This window comes from Sceloporus occidentalis, unplaced genomic scaffold, assembly GCF_023333645.1.
Source record: "Sceloporus occidentalis isolate IW3139 unplaced genomic scaffold, rSceOcc1.0.p SCAF_127, whole genome shotgun sequence".
Classification (NCBI taxonomy): Eukaryota; Metazoa; Chordata; class Lepidosauria; order Squamata; family Phrynosomatidae; genus Sceloporus; species Sceloporus occidentalis.
In genome coordinates, this window is record NW_028317107.1 from 2,837,276 (window position 1) to 2,859,333 (window position 22,058).

The 22,058-nt window shown below is 43.1% G+C and overlaps 1 protein-coding gene across 1 annotated transcript in view; it reads right to left on the reverse strand.

Moving 5' to 3' along the window:
* Positions 1–5,303: 5,303 nt before the first annotated feature.
* Positions 5,304–22,058, reverse strand: part of LOC149281856 (G protein-signaling modulator 1-like) — a 42,589-nt gene continuing 25,834 nt past the window's right edge. Inside the window, exons 11-13 of the mRNA XM_089498995.1 lie at positions 10,692–10,851; positions 7,000–7,208; positions 5,304–5,495 (exon numbers count right to left, since the gene is read on the reverse strand). Coding sequence (XP_089355121.1) covers positions 5,304–5,495; positions 7,000–7,208; positions 10,692–10,851 — 561 coding nt within the window. The remainder of the gene's footprint in view (positions 5,496–6,999; positions 7,209–10,691; positions 10,852–22,058) is intronic.

Genomic DNA, 22,058 nt, shown 5'->3' on the forward strand with positions numbered 1-22,058 from the left:
AAGGTCAACGCAACTTACGACTTGAACATAACTATGGTTTGGAGATACAATTAATGATGGCTTTGGAAGGGCCCATAGGTAACTCAAGGACAAAGAATGATGTATCGCCCAGAAAGCGACCATGAATCGTGATTTACGGCTGTTGGACCTTTAGCCGCAGTTGTCAAGAACGTCAAGGTCGATGATCTTGTGAGGTTTACTGAAGGAGTACCTTAGTGCCTCCTCTCTCACAAGACATTAGAGGCAGGTGGTATTATTTAGCTGTCTCCAATGGAGTTCTCAGTTGACCAGCCTTCTTGTGGCATCGGGTTTGACTGGTCATCCAAAAGCTCTTGACACAGAGTGCTTCATGAAAAAGTGATGGCTTCAAATGGACGGGAGAAGCAGATTTAGATAGGAGAGCCGTAGAGCTCGGTTCCATTAATCACCATCGTAATGAGCTCTGTCAGCATCCCCGGTATTTCAGATCGCCTCCCGTAAAAAAAACTAAACTTGTTTGAGCGGAAGTCTTTGAGAAAGTACACGGTAAAAGGTCCTAGAATTATATTTCTAATGTACAAGAAAACCAAGCCAACATCTACATTATTTCATTTGCAAATTCCCCGCGGTCTCGTCAAGATCACTCCATTGGTCTTAAGAACACTCGAGAGGGAGAGCGATGGCGAAAGTCACTGTCTGCTGTTGAAATATGTCTGCCGTTAGAAAGGGACACAAATTATGCTGTGTAGGAAAAGAAATGCCTCATCCTCGACTGGTGCTCTTAGACATTAATGTCAAGCAACGGCGGGTAATTGTGACTATCCAACCACCTTGTCGTATAAATCACCTTTCATCTCGGCCAAGCTAATGTAAGCTATCTACTTCCATGCATTTCGAAAATTGCCAAGAAAGAAAGACTTTTAAGATGATTAAAGGCTAGATTTAAATGTGTTTCACGTGACCTCCAAATGGTATAAGTCCCACGGTGTGTTCTCTGCTCGGTCTCACCGTAGATTTATAATCTTGGCAGCCTAATGGACTCTTCGCTATCGCTCTTGGAAGGTGATCGGGGCGCTAGATGAAACCCTCGGACCCTTTTCAAAACAGACATTAGAACTCTTTTTTTTTTTTTCTTTTCATTTTCATGACAAACACCCATTTAATACACTTTCTGCAATTACAATCTAAAGTTATTTATTCTGGTTCAAAGAAGGAAACCAAACACTTCTGAAGATCTATACTAAGTGTTTCTCTGACATCTGAAGACCACAGATGTCGATACTTCTAAACAGACAAAGATGTCTTCTCGAGGAACCCGGAGGAAGAAGAACCTTTCTTTAAAACACCATGGAGGTTTCCCCCATTGGCGAAGAGGAGATGGAGAAGCGGAGACGGACAGGGAATCGGACATTAGGAGCGTTCCCCCCCCCCCCCGTTTTGTTTGTTTCACGGAGGGGGGCTTCCTCCTCGTTTCCAGGCATCCATACGAATTAACGATTCCCCAACACTCACCTTGTTCTCACAACGTTCTAATTTTTAATATTGAAATAACGTTTAGAAGAGTTTATGTCTCCAGTCTGACCCCGCACTTCGTGATTTTAATTTTTAATACACCCACCGGTTTTCACGGAGTGGAACGTCCAGCTTTAAAGAGTTCCATCGCTTCCTTCTTGAGAACCAAGCGGAGCCAGGCGCGTTCCGCCTCACCATCTACACACAATGAATGTTTGATTGAACTGAAGATTGAGTTCAGTCCTCATCTGACTTCATTGATAAGTGAATCTTCTACAAATTAACCCTTCGCGGTATTTCTTCCCGAGTAGAAGACCATCCCTTTTGCTCACTGCGTTGGAAACTCGCCTACGCGAAGAGGGCAAGCGCTTCACCCTCAGGTCGAGAAGCTGTCTGCGGCGCTAGCTGTTCTCGTATTATCTTTGGATAACCGCCACGGCTGTTTATAGATAGAATTTCCCCGCGGACTGTTGTGTTTGCAGACAATGCAGTTGGGGAGATTCTATGAAAGCGTCTATGACAGATACAATGTCTATGTCTACGAGTAATATGATAACCAACTAAACTAAATGAATGCTTTTAAACTCATCTAGAATAAAAATGCTCTGATTTGTACTTAAATAAATCATTTTAACATCTTAATTTGGGTTTTTTGACAAAATCTGTTGGGATCCTTGATTGTCATCTTGCCCTCCATGGCTCCAATATTAAGAACGGTCAAGGCATGGTACCTTCTTGCAATAGTCTTCCCAAAAATCTAAGTCTAAATTGAGCGCCCCCATTGTCTCTCCGCTGCCCAAGGACTGTAATATTTCTGTTTCATGGCCTTGTGTGTCCTGTACATGAAGCAATCGTTCTGGATCTTCTCAATCCTTTGTGTCCATCAAATGTACGGCTCAATTACACGGAGGCTGGGAATTTAATAACATTTACGAATGATATTTCCGAGGCTCTTCACCTGAGGACAATCCATTTCTGACACTGGGCCCTCGGGCAGCCGCTGGTGTTAAAGATCTCTTCCCGACACTGAAGATCAACCAAGTGAAACATAGATTAATTCCGCTTGACAAGATATTCTAAGGCTCGGTAATACGATTGTACGGGGACTTCAAGGTAAATTCCTTTAAAGGGTTATTAAAAGCAGAACACGGCTCGGTGTCCCTGCCGTACCATGAGCGTCAGCTCTCCTTCCAAACATACATGTTACCTTTTTAGAACACGCTCCCTAGCGAGGATTTGGATTCGTTCCACTCTGAATATATTCCCAGTCAACCTAAAGATCTCAAACTATTTAATATGTAGGTTCGGGGGTATAACGTTGGGGTAAAAACACTGAGATTCTGCCCAATCACCCCAAGACACTGAGATTGGGGTAGAAACACTGAGAATCTGCCCATTCACCCTGAGATCCTCCCGGAGTTGAAACACTGTGTGCCGGCCCCTGTCGGCCCCTGTCTAGTCTGCCTGTTTCTCCTGCTGTAAAGCCTCAAACCTTAATCAGTCGTCGGTCTCGTCTTAGATTCAGGAGCCGTACGCCTATCCCACGCATGTTTAATCCCCTCACTGTATTACCCTCTACCACTTCTGCTGGGAGGCTGTTCCACTTATCGAACAACCCTCTCAGTAAACTAAAACCTCCTTCCATTCCATCTCAGCCTCTGAATCTAGTTTTAGATTCTCTTGTAACTTTTCTCCTCCTTTGAAATAAACTTCCCTCCTGTCCTTCGTTAACCCCTTCATGTGTTTAAATGTCCCCCAATACTCTAGATGAGGTCAGACCAGAGATCTGTAAAGGGGCAAAACCACCTCCGTCTTCCGCGTTCCGAATATAACCTCCAGACTCGAATAGACCACAAAATATCTTTATTACGCACGGTAAAACAGTTTTTATATATTATATTTGGCAGACGTTTCGTCGTTTTGTACCATGTAGTTAGAATCCACTCTTAAAGAGACGACTAAGCAAATGCACATTTCAAATAAATAGAGTAATACATTCAAGTACGATGCATTTACTTGGGGTTTTTTTTTGAGTCCGGCAGCTTGATTCCAGTTTTTGTATTGTTATGTTCTGTAGATGGGCCCCGGAACATGTGTTGAGCCATACGATTGACTTTCTGACATTTATATATACCAGGGGGTTATGGGAGTTGTAGTTCTACGGGAGAGATTAACGTTACCCTTTGATTGGTCTGATTATACAGACATACCTTCCAACAGTCACGCTTTTCGGACAGTGTCCCTCGGTCCCAGGTAGCCGCCCCTCTATCCCAGTGGGATCATGGGCCAGTTGGCGATCCACTGATCCATGACCCACCCCAAGGGGGGGGTAAGATCAATGGAGGTCTGTGGCAGTTCTCCCATGTGACCACCTGGCAAAGCTAGGGTCGTAACGTGACTATTCAGGTAAGGCTTGCCCAATTATCGAAGACCCGCCCACTTCTGGAGCCAGCCCCGCCCCTCCATGTCTGTTCCCTATATGGACACCTTAAATGTTGGGGAGGTGGAATAACAATTAAATAATTAATAATAATAATAAAAGCAGAACAAATTATGGAGATCTTAGAGATTTGGAATCCATGGGAATTTTTGGGGGGGACAATTTCTTTCTGCATTGTATTTTCTGAAGACATTTTTTTTATGTATTTTGGCAAAAAGATTTAATTGTTTTCACCCCCCCCCCATTAAATAATTTCCAAAAGAAATTCTTGTATATGCCCGAGAAGAAGACTTTAAGGATCGAGAGAAGATATTTCGCAGCTCTGAGATAGGTAGAATGCTAAAATATTATTTTTCCCATAAGAAAAATAACCTATATCGACTTTAGGTTTTATTTCCTGAACGGGCGTCTTCCGCTTCTTGCCGTTTTTACAACAGTTGTCTAAAAATAACAAAAAAAACACTGCTTATGGTCTATGAAATCTCTTAGAACCAATAGTAGTACATAAATGTTTTTTTTCACATTTTTTTTTTTTACCCCAAACACTTTAGTTGGTAGTTTACTGTGGACCGTCGATCGAATACTGTATCTTTTTAAGATACATTTCTTTAAAAGGGGGGCCTTTCCCTTTAAGGAGCTCATGCCTCCATTGGAAGATATGACCGGACTACCAGTTAATGGTAAAACAACCGTAAAAATAAATACGTTCATAAACGGAATATTCTGAAAGCACTTTACAAGCCCCTTAAAGTCGACGGATATCTTCGGGCCACCTCCGACCCTGAAGGTATTCTGCACGTAAGACCCCCACGCTGCTCCACTAGTGAAGTGGAATCCCAATTTTTAGGAAAAATATTGCAAAAAAAAAATACTAACAACAACAACATTATTGCCTTTTTAATGATTAAGGCCCTTTGTGATGGAATAAAAACTGCTGGCCGTATGGTGTAATTCGCCTACAAAAGCTGCAGCCTGATCTCAACAGTCCTGGTCTGTGAGGTCCTCCAAGAGCTTGGGTCACCTCCGTGGAAGGAGTGCTGTGATGTAGCCGCTCCTCTCCGTCTTTCCGAGACACGGACCCAGTGACCCGTGGACCACGTTTTCCTGCTTCAATTGTCATCAGGTAACAGTCTACAAAAGGAGGTCTATAAAAGCGGACGAGAGTTTGTTACATTGTTACTGGTTGAGCAGAGACGTCGGGATAGCTCATGGATCTTCACCACCGCTTCGTCTGCTTAACCCTCTACGCATCAGCTAATTTCTAATAAAATAAAGACGCTCTCAGCCTGCACGCGCGCCGCGATGGCTTGAGAGAGGTGGTTTCCTTTGTAAAAAGGCAGACGCTTGTCCCGTTGGAAGAGTGTTGAAGCATTTAGCTGTTGCTTGGTCGACGATGTCCATCTTGCTGATGGTGGTCCTGACTAGACGGCAGGTCCACTCTTTGTTCGTCCATTCGCTTAGCCTGGACTCTCTGGATCAGACTGAAGAAGTCTTCATCCGGCATGGTGGGACCCCTGGGCACGGCGTCCGGAGGCGCACATCTTTGGTCGTCTATCCTTGAAGACTGAAAAGGAAAGATGGCCACAAAAGTTGAACCTTTTTTTTCGTGAATATCAAGGACTCCTAATTCCATCAATATTTGGGGATTTTTTACATTTTTAACTGCCTAATTTTTTTAAGACATATTATAGATCTTTATCTATGGTTGGAGAAGGAACTTTCTCTTTAGAGCTTCTTCTATTTTGTCTTGAACCTTCTACTCCATTAGTTTCCCCAACATGGACTATCTTATCTTACCATGAGCTCCAATTTCATTACAATGAAACATTTACATACATTAACATAACAACATCAGAAGGTGTCCTCATATGCAAATTAATTATTTGGAGTTTATTTGCATGAGAAACAATGTCACCACCCCCCTCCCCCGATCCTTATAGTTCATCCATCAAAGCAGACATACTTTTCATTAGGTGACAGCTCTCAATGAACTTGAACTTTGCTATATTAAAGGTTTGTAACGAAATTAAATACGGTGGCGCCTGGAGAGAGACGCATATCATCTTCTCCCGCATTAACACACACACACACTCGTCCGTCTCCCTGACGTAAATTATATTTTCGTGGCGAATCCGAGCCCAAGTTGTCATGGCGATGAAATTGTCGTTATCACTTGAAAATGTGCACTGCTTCATTACATAGGGGTCTCGGAGTCTGAGGTCCTGCTGGCAGACATTGTCAAGATGTTACCCATAACTCCTTGGGGCGTCATTATGCGGTCAGCCTGATTTATGGGGTTGTCGAATATGAGCAAGTGGATCTATTAATGTTCCGACGCGGCGAATATTCCGGCCTTTTTTGAAGCAGAGCGTAAGCTAAAATTAAACATTTCAGATGGTCGGATTTCTACGTAATTGGGGACTAAGCTAAATTTAATAATTTAATAGTTTTAATTTTAAAAAAAATGTAATAATAATTACAGAATGCAGCCTGCAATTATTAAATAGAATGTTCCTCTCTCTGTGCATAATGTTTCATTGCAAGGCTACAATGACATCATTTGAAGGTTATGAAGGTATATCTTTTACAAATGCCCTTTTTTGCTCCAAAATTGTATTCAGCCATTTTTTTGTTGTCTATTTATGAAACTGGTTTATGGGAGAGTTAAATATTTTAATTCACTGATTCTACCCTGCATTATGTTAGGCTGACCCCAGGGAGCAACTTCTGCAGGAAGGGCCATGCTGAGGAGCTGGCCCTGTATAATGTATAGTTAAATCAGTGAGACAGAAATGTATAATGTATACTTAATGTGGGGAGATTTCTTGAAATGCAGGGTAGAATCAGTGAAATAAAATATTTAACTCTCCCATAAACCAGTTTCATAAATAGACAACAAGATGGAGATGAAAGACCGCCCCCGAGGACCAGCAATCAGCTGGAATACCAGGACTCCAAAAGCGTATATCAGGAGGAATCCCCCATATGGACAATGAGGGGCGTTTAGTGTCAGTTCCCAGGTTATTCTAATAAAGCAGAACACAAATGTACATCGCACCCACGGTTACCTGGCACTTCATTAACATGTTGAAAAACTCATCTCCCGGTTCCTGCTGGTCTCCTTCCACTAGCAGGTGGCCCATGTTATTATGAGTTAGTCGGAGGCCCGGTAAGTTCCCCACGCTTGCTCGTTGGTCATCCAGCCTTCTGCTCTGTGAACTGGCTATCAAATCGAAAAATTCTTCTGTCTGGGGTGAGGCCATCAGCGAGGAGGCAGCTGCAAAGTTAAGAGAATAAGCGTGAAATGTTAGGAGATTTGGCCAAGGCTACCGCATTGGTTAGTCTTGGCCCCCCAAGGCTCAAAGTTGGTAGTCTGGCCATAGTACATAAGCTTAATGGCATTAAAACTCTGACCTTGACTACATCGGTGGCCCAAGGTTTCAGGATCTCCTCACATGGGCACTGGTGTACCAATCAGTGCTTTAGTCATTCTGACAGGTCCACCTGTTCTAATGTATGTAGTTCCTGAAAAACTGCATTATTTCGGAGGATATTGATGCCTTTCACTTTTTGCCGTTGTGATATTGGGATATTGTCACTCAAGCCAACTCTGCTGAAAAAGAGCAACTCCTCTATTCACTAAAGTCACCTCAAACGAGAACTCAACTACAGTAAAAGCTGACTCAACATAACATGGTTCTTCTGCCGGCACAAGGTGAGTTGCTACCAAAAGCACACAACTCAAGAGCTCCAACTCAACTTGACTCCTTAGATGAATGTGAGTTGATCTGAAAATCCACTAAACTCTATAGGACCACCCAACTCAGTGGCCAACTCATCTGCCGAATCAATTGACTCGCCGACTCCCATGGCACAAACCATTGGCCATCCCTGCTCGCAACTCTCCTGACTTGATGATCAACCCAACGTCATCTGAGATCAACTGGACCCAACATTGAGAGTTGGACTATCAACTTGCGACTCAACAGTACTCAACCTTCACTAGACTTGTTCAAATGGTCCCAGTTGAGTCATGTTGAGTTGTTTTGAGTTAACGCCTCCAAATTCCTTTGTTTGGTTTGGAAATCGTATATTCAAAGAGTTTAAGGAAAACAACCAAATGTTTTGTTTCTGGATGTTGTAACTATCCTTACACCTATACTTTACTTGTTCACAATGCCGTAAATCTGTTTTTTATTAAGATCCTGAAATCCATCCCAGAGATGATTGTGCCTTAATTACCAGTTGTGGAAGGGTAAAGGAGGAGGGAAGGGGGTAAATTACACAGTTCCCCCTTGTTATTAGCCCAATTAAGATGTAAGGATGCTTGCACCCTCGCAGTGAGGTAACGTTTGTTTCTTGCTTTGAGGACCAGGCATTGGATAAGACTTCTGATTACCGGCAATTGCAGTTAATTACAGTTTTTCGGAGCTGTCATTGCCGCAACATTCTGCTTAAGAAAAGGTAGTGACCGGTATTAACTGTTTAAGTCGCCCAAGATGACAAAACATGTGAATACCCCCTCGAAGCATTCATCGGAATTCTGGAATATTACTCTGTCTTCCATTGGCTTTCTACCCAAGCCTCTCACGGCAATGTATATACAATATATTGATCCATAGGGTCAAGCGGAACGCTGATATCACCACAATACAATTTTTACCAAATAGGTGCTACGGACGATGCTCTGGACCCCGTTGATGTGATTTTAAGGGTAATTTTAGCTGTGAAAATGAAAAGGGATTTTTTTTTACCCCCTGCCACCAGTGTCCCTTTAATCCACTTAAACGGCTAATGATAGAGAGGGTTAAGCCGCTTAGAGCCAATCACAGAAGCAGCCCGTGTCCTTGAATTGGTAGCGATACAAGAAATAACAAGGATAAAGAGATTAGGCCAGCTTATGTCTCATGGATATTCACACGTCTTTCTGTATGAAGCTTATGTTGGGGGTAAAACTAGAAGCTCTTGAGACTCAGATGTGATGCAAAGAAGGTTCACTTTACTGAAAGGGTGGTAGATAAGTGGAATAGCCATCCAGCAGTAGTGGTAGACCCACTCTGGGGGTTTATAATGGAAGGAGGAGGGTATAATGTCTGTATACCCCCCCCGTATACACCATTCCCCGCGTCGGCTTTTCCGGGTGGGAGCTCTGCCGGTAGACGAGGCCGCGTGGATTCATCACATTCTATGCTTTCTAAAACTCCATTCTATAAATAGCCTCCCGTCAGTCATTCTGAATCTTCGGAGCGTGCAGTTGCTGCCGCAGCCGGCAGGTGGGGGTTCCGTTAACCCGTAGAGGGATATGCCGTTCATTTTCTGCTTGCCTGGATGGCAATGAAGTCATATTTTTTGTGGGAGGTAAGACTAGGTTTACTCCAAATCCAAAACTGAGTCAAGAAAGGTCGTGGGGAGTGAAGACGCAAACTATACCCCCCAGAATAGAGAAGGGTAAGCGTGGCTTTTAGGTGTGATGGGTGAGCCTGGCTTTTGGGTGTGATGGGTGAGTCTGGCTTTTGGGTGTGAGGGGTGAGCCTGGCTTTTAGGTGTGAGGGGTGAGCCTGGCTTTTAGGTGTGAGGGGTGAGCCTGGCTTTTAGGTGTGAGGGGTGAGCCTGGCTTTTAGGTGTGAGGGGTGAGCCTGGCTTTTAGGTGTGAGGGGTAAGCCTGGCTTTTGGGTGCTATTATGATGCTCTGAAGGAGAACGCATCTTCTACACAATGTACAGGAGTGACCCAGATCCTGAATGATACAGCCCCTGCCCCGTAATGTATCAGACATAGTTTTTGCCGTCGGTGCTGGAGGTCCCAGCTGGTTCTGCGGATCCCCCCCTCGGGACCAGCAGCATCCAGTAAATAATGACATGTCAAGTTTATAATTTAGGACTGAAAATGCCATGGGGGGGTCTGTTGTATCAGCTAATGACCAGCTGCCCCACTACGGGGAGAAGTGACAGTCGCCAAAGCTACAAATACATTAATCACACTACCCTCTGTACTTTAACCCCATAGACGCCACTCTCCCAGCAAAAGGGGTAAAGTATGTGTGTTTAGTATAAAAACCATGCATGGTTAACCAGTTCTAGATGGATGAGAAACACCTTGAATTATGACTGTGCCTCACTTGGTATATGATGCTGGGTATACTATGGAACATCTGTAGACCAGATATTATGTTGTCTGCCACAACAACTAGAACAACCTGGAATTCACATAGGTTGCCCAGAACTTTCACTGTAGTCTAGACCCTAGGGAACATTAACTTCTGGTTTCCACCAGCATTTCAGCCTTGCCCCTATACCTCAAAACATATCCACTAAAGTACAGACCATGAAAGACACTTTGTGTAGTATAAATTGGATTACGCAGAGCAAACTCTAAAGAAAAGTTAAACTCTGAAATGTTGTAGAACCTACATGACATTGGGTGGACCTCACTAGACCATACATTACATTGGCTGGACCTCTCTAGATCGTACAGAACATTGGTTGTAACTCTGTAGACCCTACAGTACATTGGCTGGACCTCTCTAGATCGTACAGAACATTGGTTGTAACTCTGTAGACCCTACAGTACATTGGTTGGACCTCTTTAGATCCTACAGAACATTGCCTGGACCTCTCTAGACCTTACAGAACGTTAGGTGGACCTCTCTAGATCTTACAGAACATTGGGTGGACCATTTTTTAGACCACATAGACTACTAGTGGTCTCCTGGTCATAGAGTGGACCAGAGCTTGTCGTTGGCCCCTCACTTTTTACTTACATATTCTGTCCTCCAGAGCTGGCATTGGGGTCGCGGGGTCCTCAGGGATGGAGCTCTGGCTGTCCTCTAACGTGCATCTCTGATCATCCATCCGGTTACTCTGAAATTTGCTCAGGAGGTCAAAGAAACATTCCTCGTCTGAAGGTGCCCGATTGATTTTCTGCAAAACAAATTGAGGCCGATAATTTAATACGGGTTCCCTCGCCTCCAGGCTACGGGCAGGGAACTGCCGGCTATTTCTGCTTCAATCAATGCAGCCGAATGATTCTCCCTTCCAGTAAATATTGATTGGAAATCCTGTCCATACAGATAGGAAGACCACGTCCTCCGAACCGAGCCACGGACAGCAGTAAATATAAAGGAAACGGCCGAGGAGGCAACACCGCTAACTATATGTACACCTCCAGATTATTCAGATGCACATTTGTTTTAGGGGTGTGGTTAGAGGTGTGGTTGGGGGCGGGGTTTTACCAAGACTTTTTATGTGACTTTGTGGCCTGTTGGTAGCTATTGTTTTAAATAAGTGGGGCACTTCTAATGGAAGTAGAAGTATATTGACTTGAAACATATTCATAATAAATAAACCTTTGTTTTGTCTGAGATATAAATGTAAACAAATTATTTATATCTTAATCATTATCTCTGATGTCATAGTTAAGTGCACTAATCAATACAATAAGTAACTTTTTTGTTGGTCACTGTAAATAAATGTAATGTCTCTCTCTCTCTCTCTCTCTATATATATATTATATATATACATATTTATATATTTTTATATATACATATGTTATATTATAAATTCATATTATATATAAGAACCATTATTGGATTCACATGAAAGGGTTAAATGATTTTTATGAAACACTCCCTAAGGAATAAGTACAATTTGTTTGAATAAATCATTTAATTCTTATATGAATATAATATAAATATTTTTAATATTATATAAGAAATGCATAAAATCTTTTTTAACCAAATCTGTGGTATTTTTTGCCATTTTTATCGATCCCTTGGTACGCTCCTTTCATATTCCAAAAATAATGCAAAATGTTTAGAAGCAGACTTGCTGGAGTCACAATGAGTTGCCATAGTAACCGTGCGAGGCATAAATCCGAGCAAGACTTGACAACTCTCTTTATAGATTGTTCGCTTTCTGCATAGTAAGGGGTATTTATTCTATATCCTTTACTATACACCCTTGATATACCCCAATAAGGGGGGTCTCTTTCTGAAGGCGTCTGTCTAGTTACCTCTCTCTTCCGTCCCACACTTACTGTCTACAGGTACATTTCTGCTAAATGAGTATCAATGTTCAGCGAAGCTTAGCGTGTCCTGAGCGTTATTAATATTTCAGAACAGCAGAGCTGAGGGAAGCACCGGGTTTTACTCCTTTATTAAACTCCCGATATGATGATCCATACAGTATATCCTACGCCAGTTACTGTCCACGTATCTTCTGCACCCCCTGTTGCAATCAAGGGAGGAAAGAGGGGCATCAGGCGAGGAAAGAGGACAATCAAGAGAGGAAAGAGGAGCACCAGGCGAGGAAAGAGGGCAATCAAGGGAGGAAAGAGGAGCATCAGGCGAGGAAAGAGGAGCATCAGGTGAGGTAAGAGGGCCACCAGAAGAGGAAAGAGGGGCATAGTGATTTGGGGCACAAAGAAGGACTGGTCAAACTAAAAAAGGTCACTTGGGAGGCATGATTGTTTTTTGTTTTTTTTAAAGCATATGATAGATGAGAGGTCCCTTTAAACTTCCATGGCGTCCCCCTTGCAAATGCATAGGGGTATTCTACCCAATCCCCCCAATATGCATTTGCCCCTTTCACCTGCCCCCAGCTATTACCCGTGAAGGAGATGTGTCCAGCATGTGATAAACTTACACATTGGTTCGTCAAACATCGCAGGGATCGCATGTACGGAAAGTGCTCTCAATGATGTCAACGGGAGCACTTTACTGCCACTGATTGGCTGCTTCAAGCCCGTTACCATCTTTGACCGTAGCTCCAGCGCGTTGGAACTACTCCTCCTTACACCTTGATTTTACTATAGCCTCGTAGCAATTTTTATTCCAGAACGGGTCATTTATCTGATGAGTCAGAATTTGTTTTCTTGGATATGTTAAAAAAAAAACCCCAGAATTTCTCCTGCGTTCTCCCAACGCTAGCCTCACGAGCCCTCAAGCCATACTCCGAATTAATAAATATGGAAGAGGGTCGGCTAAAAGCCACTTCAACCGTTCCATCTTTATCCTGGCGCTTCCTCTGTCGAGAGGTTTCTATTAAATCAAGAGCTCTTCACGAAAAGGCTGGAGATGGTTAAAAAGAAATTCCGAGTTATTATTATTATTATTTGTTCTTTTATAGAAACGCCGCTTTATATTTTCTATCCGAGAAACTTAAATGAAGTCCATTTATAGCGCAAACCCCGGCTCCTTAATTGGTTTGGGGAAATTAGACGCAAGCGGCACCCACTTCTAGCTGGATTGTTTAAAGCATTTTGGTCCATGGAAGAGGTTTGTATAAAAGCACAGGATCATTGGGATGCCTGATAATGAGAACATAGGAGATTAAACATGCACGGCTTGGAGAAGAGAAGAGAGAGGATGGGAGAGAAGAGAGAGAGAGAGAGAGGGGATGGGAGAGAAGAGAGAGAGAGAGAGAGAGAGAGAGAGAGAGAAAAGGGATGGGAGATGAGAGAGAGAGAGAGAGAGAGAGAGAGAAAAGGGATGGGAGATGAGAGAGAGAGAGAGAGAGAGACAGGGGATGGGAGAGAAGAGAGAGAGAGAGAGGGGATGGGAGACAAGAGCGAGAGAGAGAGAAAAGGGATGGGAGAGAGAGAGAGAGAGAGAGAGAGAGAGAGAGAGAGAGAAAAGGGATGGGAGAGAGAGAGAGAGAGAGAGAGAGAGAGAGAGAGAGAGAGAGAGAGAGAGAGAGAGAGAGAGAGAGAGAGAGAGAGAGAGAAAAGGGATGGGAGAGAGAGAGAGAAAAAAGGGATGGGAGATGAGAGAGAGAGAGAGAGAGAGAGAAAAAAGGGATGGGAGATGAGAGAGAGAGAGAGAGACAGAGAGAGACAGAGAGAGAGAGAGAGAGAGGGGATGGGAGGGAAGAGAGAGAGAGAGAGAGGGGTCGGGAGACAAGAGAGAAAGAGGGGATAGGAGAGAAGAGGGAGAGGGTATGGGAGAGAAGAGAGAGAGAGGGTATGGGAGAGAAGAGAGAGAGGGGGGTGGGAGAGAGAGAGAGAGAGAGAGAGAAAGAGAGAGAAAGAGAGAGGAGGGATGGCAGAGAGACATTTAAATAAATAGAGGGATTAATAAAGGACAGGAGCAAAGTTTCTTTCAAAGGAGCAGAAAAGTTACAAGAGACCGGAATCTAACACTAGAGGGGCAGAGACTGAGATGGAACAGAAAGAAGATTTACTTTACTGAGGGGGTGTAGATAAGTGAAACAGCCTCCCAGCAGAAGTGGTAAAGGGTAATACTGGCAAAAGGAAGTTAAAAGTGAGGATTTCCACGGAGGAGCCCAGAAGGTCCAACACCATTCCATAGTTCACAATTACCCGTGTTTAGTTTCGCCAGTCCCTCCATCCCAATCCCAGTGTTAACAATCCATAGAAAAAGGTGTTAGAAAAAATTACGAGCTCCGCGAGAAATGAGTTGTATTTCGAGCTGAGTGTCCCAGGTACGGATGATGTCACGAAAAGCTGTAAATTGAACACCACACTTCCACTTTTCACCCAACTGAATTCATTATCAGAATATGTATAAATCCTGCAACGTGGCAGACAGGGCGTTAAAAGACGCTTTACGGGAACAGCCTGTGTTATGGGCGGAAGGTCTCGCTGTAACGTATTTACCTTTATTGCAGGTGTTATACTGCATCTCCAGCTCTGAAATGTATCCATAGATCTAAAATATATTCCTTTACTGCTGATCTACGATTAATAGTCCACATATTTGGGTTTCCAGAAAAATAACACTTTTCACTATTAAGGTTTTATCTACAGAGATAGAAGAGTATTCTAATATATGCATTTTGTTATATACGCTAAGAGGTAGTTGTGGTTAGCCTCCCAGCGGAAGCATAAGGGGCGTCAATGGCCAAAGAAGGTCTAAGGTTTAAAAAGAAAAGGAAGCATCAAACACAATGTTTTCTCCATAAACCAAACCTGTTCTTCTAGAAAATAAAAGAGGGCATCCAAAAACCTGTTTTGCCTGTTGTAGGACAAAGTTGGATGCCAAAATTGGCAAAATTGATTAACCCCTTCACGACAAAGCCCGTACATGTACGGGCTCACAATGTATGTCCTTAATGGGTTTAAGGACATCCCGTTGTCCTTAAGGGGTTAAATAGGACACATTTTGGGGTTTCTTCCTTGAGTTGACTCAAATACATAGCCTCCATCAAACGTCTCTTCCGTCTACAGAAAGAGAGAGAAGGTGAAGAACCGGAGCTAGATTTTACCCCAAAAAAGGATCCTTAGCTCTTCGGAGCCGTCCCAATGGAGGAAATCCGTGTTTGCCGAGCGGCAGCGCTATCGCAGGTTTATCCGGGGCCCCGTGGGAATGACATATAGGGGACGGATAAGAGGATTTATTTTTTATTATTTTTAACCACATTTCGTTTTTTCCGGGAAACATGGCCAAATTCCACAGTCTTTATTCGTCAGAGGCTCCCCACCCTGTCATTCGAAACGGGCACTAGGATGTAATTTGATTTCAACACGGCTGACATCAAATCGAGAGGGGACCGGCTTCCTGCCAATTAAAGTAAAAGCCTCACCGACCTCCCTACCCCCTTCCTCCCCGTCTCCCCACACACGTATGTCATTGTCATCCACGCTCTCAGCTGAGATATCATCACAAAACCTTTCATCTTATCCCAGATGGGTCTACGGCGGGCAACCTCGGAATATCCAGGATTCCAACAAAGAAAGAAGTCAAGAACTAAACCCTGTCCACTTTATCCGCCATCTTTCAAACAATATCAAAGAACCCTAAGCTTCTGACGCCATATGCATTCCACGCTGGTCCATCGTCGCTTCTACTGTAAGCTTCCAAGACGTTGACTGTTGAAGGATTTCTCGAAGGACTGTTTAAGGGTTTCTTGAGAGGCTCCATATGTCCCACCCTTCGCTCAAATCTAAGGACCCCAACCCTTCCAAAGAACAGAAGACCTGAAGAAACGCCAACTTGTCAATCTACAGGAAAAACGAAAAACAGGTCTGACAGCTTCGAGAGACCTGAGAGAACATGATGTCATAAGTTATTAATCAAAACTCATAACCGAGCTTAGTCTTGTGAAGTTTCTTATCTTGTACCCAGTGCCATGTTTGTTTGGCAGGGTGTCCGCGTTTACAGACTTTAACCCTTTCATGTTGCTTTTCAGGATATTTTGTTTCTAATTGAATGACCTTACTTTATGTAGATTAACTTCTCGGAATTTTATGCGTCGACCTCGGCCAACCACCACTCCACGTTCCGACCTTGGTTCCTTCATAGAAAAGTTTTGAAATAACCTTTCATTGCGTATCCCAAAATGATCTATTGACCTTGGAATTTTGGGAAGATATAGCCATTGGGTTAGAATCTTAAGGGTCTTGTCAGACGCAACAGAGACATCAGGATTCTAGCTGAAAGAGGTCATTGAATGGGATCTTATGATGTCATAATGCAATGAATTTCAATATTTATGGATAGGCATACGGCTCAAGACGAGACCAACGACTGGTTAAGGTGTGAGTCTCTACAGCAGGAGAAACGGGCGACTAGATGGGCCGACGGGGGCCGATCTGCCGGCAGGTTCTAGGTTTCTACGATGAGGCTGAGCACATCTGCGGAGAATTAAATCAGCCAGCGGTAGGTAAAAGCGATGCCGACAGCTGAGCCGCGGCGCCCGTGGAATCTGTTGTCAACTTGCTAGCGGGTCACGGGCCTTAATTAGCGTCCGCGGCAGGCTGCTGCTTCTAGAAGGGAGCTATAAATGTTAAATGAACGTTGCAGGAGCAGTGGAGCTTGGACGTCGACGGCTTGAGATGTTTGCCGGAGACCAGGAACGCGTTCTTCAATCTGAGAATATCCCAGAAGGAATTTAATGCGTTCGCAGCAATCAGACAGCCGCTTTCAGGTCAGGAGAAGAAAATCCCTCGTACAACACGAGACGGGGGCAACATTACATGTATGTGCCTTTTATACATACATGCGCAGGCATATATTTGCTTCTAACCATATATTGCAAGCATTTTGAACTGTAGTAATAGCAATCTGAGCCCCGGAGAAGTTACTGCGATTATAGCCGTCGTTGGTGCATCAGAGTTAAAAATATGCATTAATTAAACTAGATTAGGGCAAATGCCATATAAACTAAATTAGCCCCATTCCGCCCCCATCTAGTCGCCCGTTTCTCCTGCTGTAAATTCTCCGACTGTATTAGCCTCTACCACTTCTGCTGGGAGACTGTTCCGCTTATCTACCACCCTCTCAGTAAATTAAAACTTCTTCATATTAGATCTAGTACGCCAGGTTGCAATGACTCCTAAAGTTTTACGACACATTAGCCGTTTTGTGCTGAATTCTGGATAAAATTTGTTAAATTCAAAAATCCTACTTAAAAAGAAATAAGTTCAAAAAATAGTTTTCTGAAAGCGCAGCTGATTTTTTTTCACCTTCCGAGCCAACACAACGTCTCCCGACCACAAAAAAGGTCGAAGAATCCTCGTTATTATAAAAGGCCCCTCCGGGGATATGGTAGGAAATGCAGAGGTGGATGAATCTATGGCAGAAAGCGGGGGGGGGGGGGGGGGGCGGAATATTATATGGAAAGAGAGGAAACATCGTGGAAGTGCAAAATTACAGGAGCGGACGAGCAAATCAGTAACTGAATAGAAATTCCAAAACAATCATGCCTCCCAAGCGACCTTGTTTAGTTTGACCAGTCCTTCTTTGTGCCCCAAATCACTGCCCCTCTTTCCTCGCCTGATGCCCCTCTTTCCTCCCTTGATTGCCCCCTTTCCTCCCGTGATTGTCTCCTTTCCTTTTCTGATGCCCCTTTCCCTGCCTGATGCCCCTCTTTCCCCCCTTCATTGCCCCCTTTGCTCTTCTGATGCCCACTCTTTCCTCCCCCTGATTCCCCTCTTTTCTCCCTTGATTGTCACCTTTCCTCGCCTGATGCCCCTCTTTCCTCCCTCAGTTGCCCCCTTTCCTCTTCTGACGCCCCTCTTTTCTATGACCTCAGAATGTTAGTGTTTGGTTGGGGGGGGTATAAGATATTTTTAATAACCAGTGCAATTTCTTTACTTGTCTCTGATCCTCTTCCTGATTGGCTGTTTCATATATATATATATATATATATATATATTTTTAAACTGCAGACTCAGGAGGTAATAGTTAATTTGATTTGCGCCTTAAATGCCCCGAGGCGAATGAGTCCCTCGGATGAAATCCATTTCCGGAAATATTATGAAACCCGGCGACCCGTTTCATGGAAACGTCGCGATGCGGAGCCACGTTTAATGGCGTATAGATTTTCGTGACGGGTTCCCTTTAATTCATTCCGGTGCAAAATGACCTTTAATCCGATGGTCAGCTTTGCCCTCGCCTTACGAATAAGACGGGCAGAATAAGCGCCCCCTTATAATTAACGAGTGTTTGAGCCGTTGGCAGGGCGACGGATTATTATTATTATTACAGGGGGGTACTAATTATTACATTATTAAAGACAAAAGAAGTCAAGAGAATAGATTTCTAATGAACCTTCCAAGAGAACACGGAATATTTCAGTTCATCTGTTTTGTTGTCACATCAGCTTTTGAAGCCTCAGAGGTCTCTTCTTCGTTACGTATTTTTTTCTATGTTGTCCCAGTGAAATGTATGAACTTTCACTAAAGACTCCATCTGCAAGCGTATCAGAAATGGTTATACTTAATTAATTAATGATACTTTGTAATTACATGTATATGTCGGTATAAAATTACACAACCGCCCCTTTAAATTATGTTTAAGGTACGTTCTAGAGGCCAAACTGGCATTTAAAGGAGCACGTTCCTCTAACGTATGGATGCATTATCCATAAGAGTCCCCAGTACAAAATATGTATACCCTGAGCATGGGATGTCATTTAAAGACATTTTACTTTGCTGGGAGGGTGGTAGATAAGTGGAACAGCTTCCCAGCAGAGGTGGTAGAGGGTAATACAGTGAGGGTATTAAACATGCGCGGGATAGACATACGGCTCCTGAATCTAAGACGAGACCAACGACTGATTAAGGTTTGAGTCGCTACAGATGGGGGCCGGATGGGGCAAAAAACCTTAAATTAATACATTTGCAAAATATGCATAAAAATTGTTATAATTGGTTAAAATAGAGAGTAAAACAATTCTTTTTCAAACTTTGCCATCGCCGCTAATTAAATATTTGAAAAATTTGTAAAATTAATGGGAAATTCGCTTTCTTGTCCAGCCTTCAAAAACAAGGACAGAGCGCCCTAGTGAGACGAGGAGACTTTGGTTAAACAGCTTGGCTGCCGACAGAATTCCTTTAGTGAGGTCACTTCTCAAAGTTTTTTTGTAGAAAAGAAATTTTTACATTTGTATTGAAGGAGCTCATAATGCAAGAACCAAGCAGTAATGCCAAGACTACAAGTCCCATAATCCCCAATAAACACTATTACGGGAGGCATCATTCCCGCCGGTTATAGTCATCAGAGATCAAATTCCGCTCCGAGACGCCAATGACATCTACACCCTTCTGGCAATTTAAAGGTTAATTTCATATTTTTTTAATTTAATATATTTAAATTATAAAAAAATTATTAAAAATATTAATATATTTAATTTACATATGGGGGCCAACCGAGGGCCAGGAGACACCTTTGTTGCTCCCCAAAACAATCCAATTATCCAGCCTCCCCAAATAAATTACCCTTTAAATATTTTAGAGTCCCGATTAATTGCCCCCTCCTTTTTTAACTAGTAAGGGAAAAAGGGGTTAAATCCGTCAACCCAACATCACCCCCCCAATTAATGTTTGGACCACCGACAGTTTCTGCGGAAAAAAAAACTATAACAGACTTTCCGGGGGTCTCGAGGGGGGGTTATAATTTCATATTCGCAAAGTTATAGCACAGACACAAAATGTAATTTCTAGGAGAAAAAAAAAAATCAACACAATTTTGAAAAACCCAGAAAACGAGCGTCCTACTGAATTTAGAAAAATATTTCCTCGCTTACTATTAAATACCCCCAAAAAAACACTTTTACCCTAAAATAAAATATAAAACCTTTCTTAATTAGCGATCGAAAGATTAAATAAAAAATTCTCCTATTATTCCCCGCTTTTTTTTTTTTTATTTGCTTAGAAGATCTGAAAACGGGGTGAACGGAGGCAAAAATAAAGCGAAAAAAATAATTGGTTCAGCAAAACTTCTAAAAGCACAAGAATCTCGGCCAAGTCGGCAACGCAGAAGCAACCGGCACAAAAGTCCCTTTCTTAAAAGGTTCAGTAGGTCTGTTAACCCAACGTTGCCTGGAACCATCTGCAGTATCTTCACAAAACTTGATTCCACTCTTGCGATAGAAGTCTAGGATTGGAAGGAGATCGGCCGCGTAAAATAATATTTTTTAGGGGGGGGGGGTTAAGAAATAAAAAAAAAAAGGGGGTAATGGGAGGTATAAGAAGTTTCAAAAACATAAGGCTGGAAGGCGTCGATTTAACCCGATCTGCCAGATCCGCGAGGGGACAAGAAATCCCACCGGCTAACCACAACAGGGAAAAAAGGGTTAACCCTTCCAGAGCCGACGCGGTGAACAAAGCAGAGGACCGTTTCTCCGCTCAGCTCGGAACGGGTGAAATAATCGTTTCCAGGGCAACAAAGACACACAACTAAAGTCTTAAATAATGGAGAATTCTATAAAATCCATCGAGAAGGAGCTGTCCTGCGCCCCCCCCCCCCCTAAATCTAATGCCCGATCTCTAATCACCCCGCACCCCGATCTCTAATCCAGGCTCGATGTACTTACAGCCGAGGCAGGTGGCTGATCTTCCCGGGAGGTCTTGGTCGGAACGGCCGGAGATTTCGGAGGACAAGGAGTTGTGCCGGGAATAAGAACGAGAGGACGTAGCCTCCGTTCTGCCGAGATCAGACCAGCTCCCAGCTCTAGCACCGCCGCAGGAGCGAAGATCTCCACTCTCTACTCAACCATGTGGAAAGCGAAGACGCTGCCAGCGAGCTGCCATGGACTCACATTGGGTTTAAAGGGACAGCCTCCGCTCTATAGGCTGGCCGACGATCCTACCAGAGGGATCCTGGCTCGTTAGACGGACCAGCCCCCCCCCCCCCCCGCACCCTCCCACCAAACCTCATGCCTCCACTTCTCCTATTTAATAACTGGTTGTGTAAATAAAACCCTGCGCGCTCATTGAAAATCACAATACACCGGGATATCAACATTAACCCCTTCAGCAGCAATACAGACTAAACCTGCCTGGTACCTTTACTTAATAAATAAAAATACAAGTAAAAATAAATACATTTGTAAATTTTATGGAATATTTTTGCAGAGCTGCTTAAGTAAAATACAAAAATAAAAAAAAAATGGTAATTCAGACCCACATAAAAAAAATGGCCTTTTGTAAATTTGTGATAAATTGCGTTAAAAAAAAAAGGTTCCGTCTGAGGAGAAAAGGACAAATTTTCGTATATTTTTTTCTCTATTATTCAAAGAAGCCGGAATTTCTAATAAAAGGCCCACAATGGAGGCATAAATTATACAAACAGAAGGACAGAGACTGAGAGACGGTACACATCATCTTGTGAAAATTATTAATTTTCTAAACCTGGAACTCGGACGCGTCTGTCTGGAGATCGTCTTTGAAGAGAAGAATTTATTCATTCGCTCTACGAAAACATAAACTGTATTTGAATATTTGACCTTCATGGGACAGAAACAGGATTTGTTTCTTGCGAACGTTACATTGTATCTGGGAGAACAGAACTTTCGCACAATAAGCCGCTTGGTTGACGCACAACAAATTTGTTGGATTGTGTTTAGTCTGTGAGGGGCGTCGTGTTTGATTTCTGAACATACAGGTGTGGATCACGCCAAGTATGGGTGGGAAGTGTGTTGGACTCAAATATGATGTCATATCTCAAAAATAACAACTTATTTTAAATTTAAAAAAAAGTCCTATGGTGTCGTTTTATGTACTGCCCCTATTATTACAGGACAAATACTTCAACCTGCCTTGGGTGTTACTCAATTGTTTTAGGACCCCACATATTGCGTTGGACCTCTCTTTCCAGCGGACTAGCTGGTGGAGAAATTGAGATCTGAACCTCTAGTCTATATCCCAAGACCCCCATTCACTGATT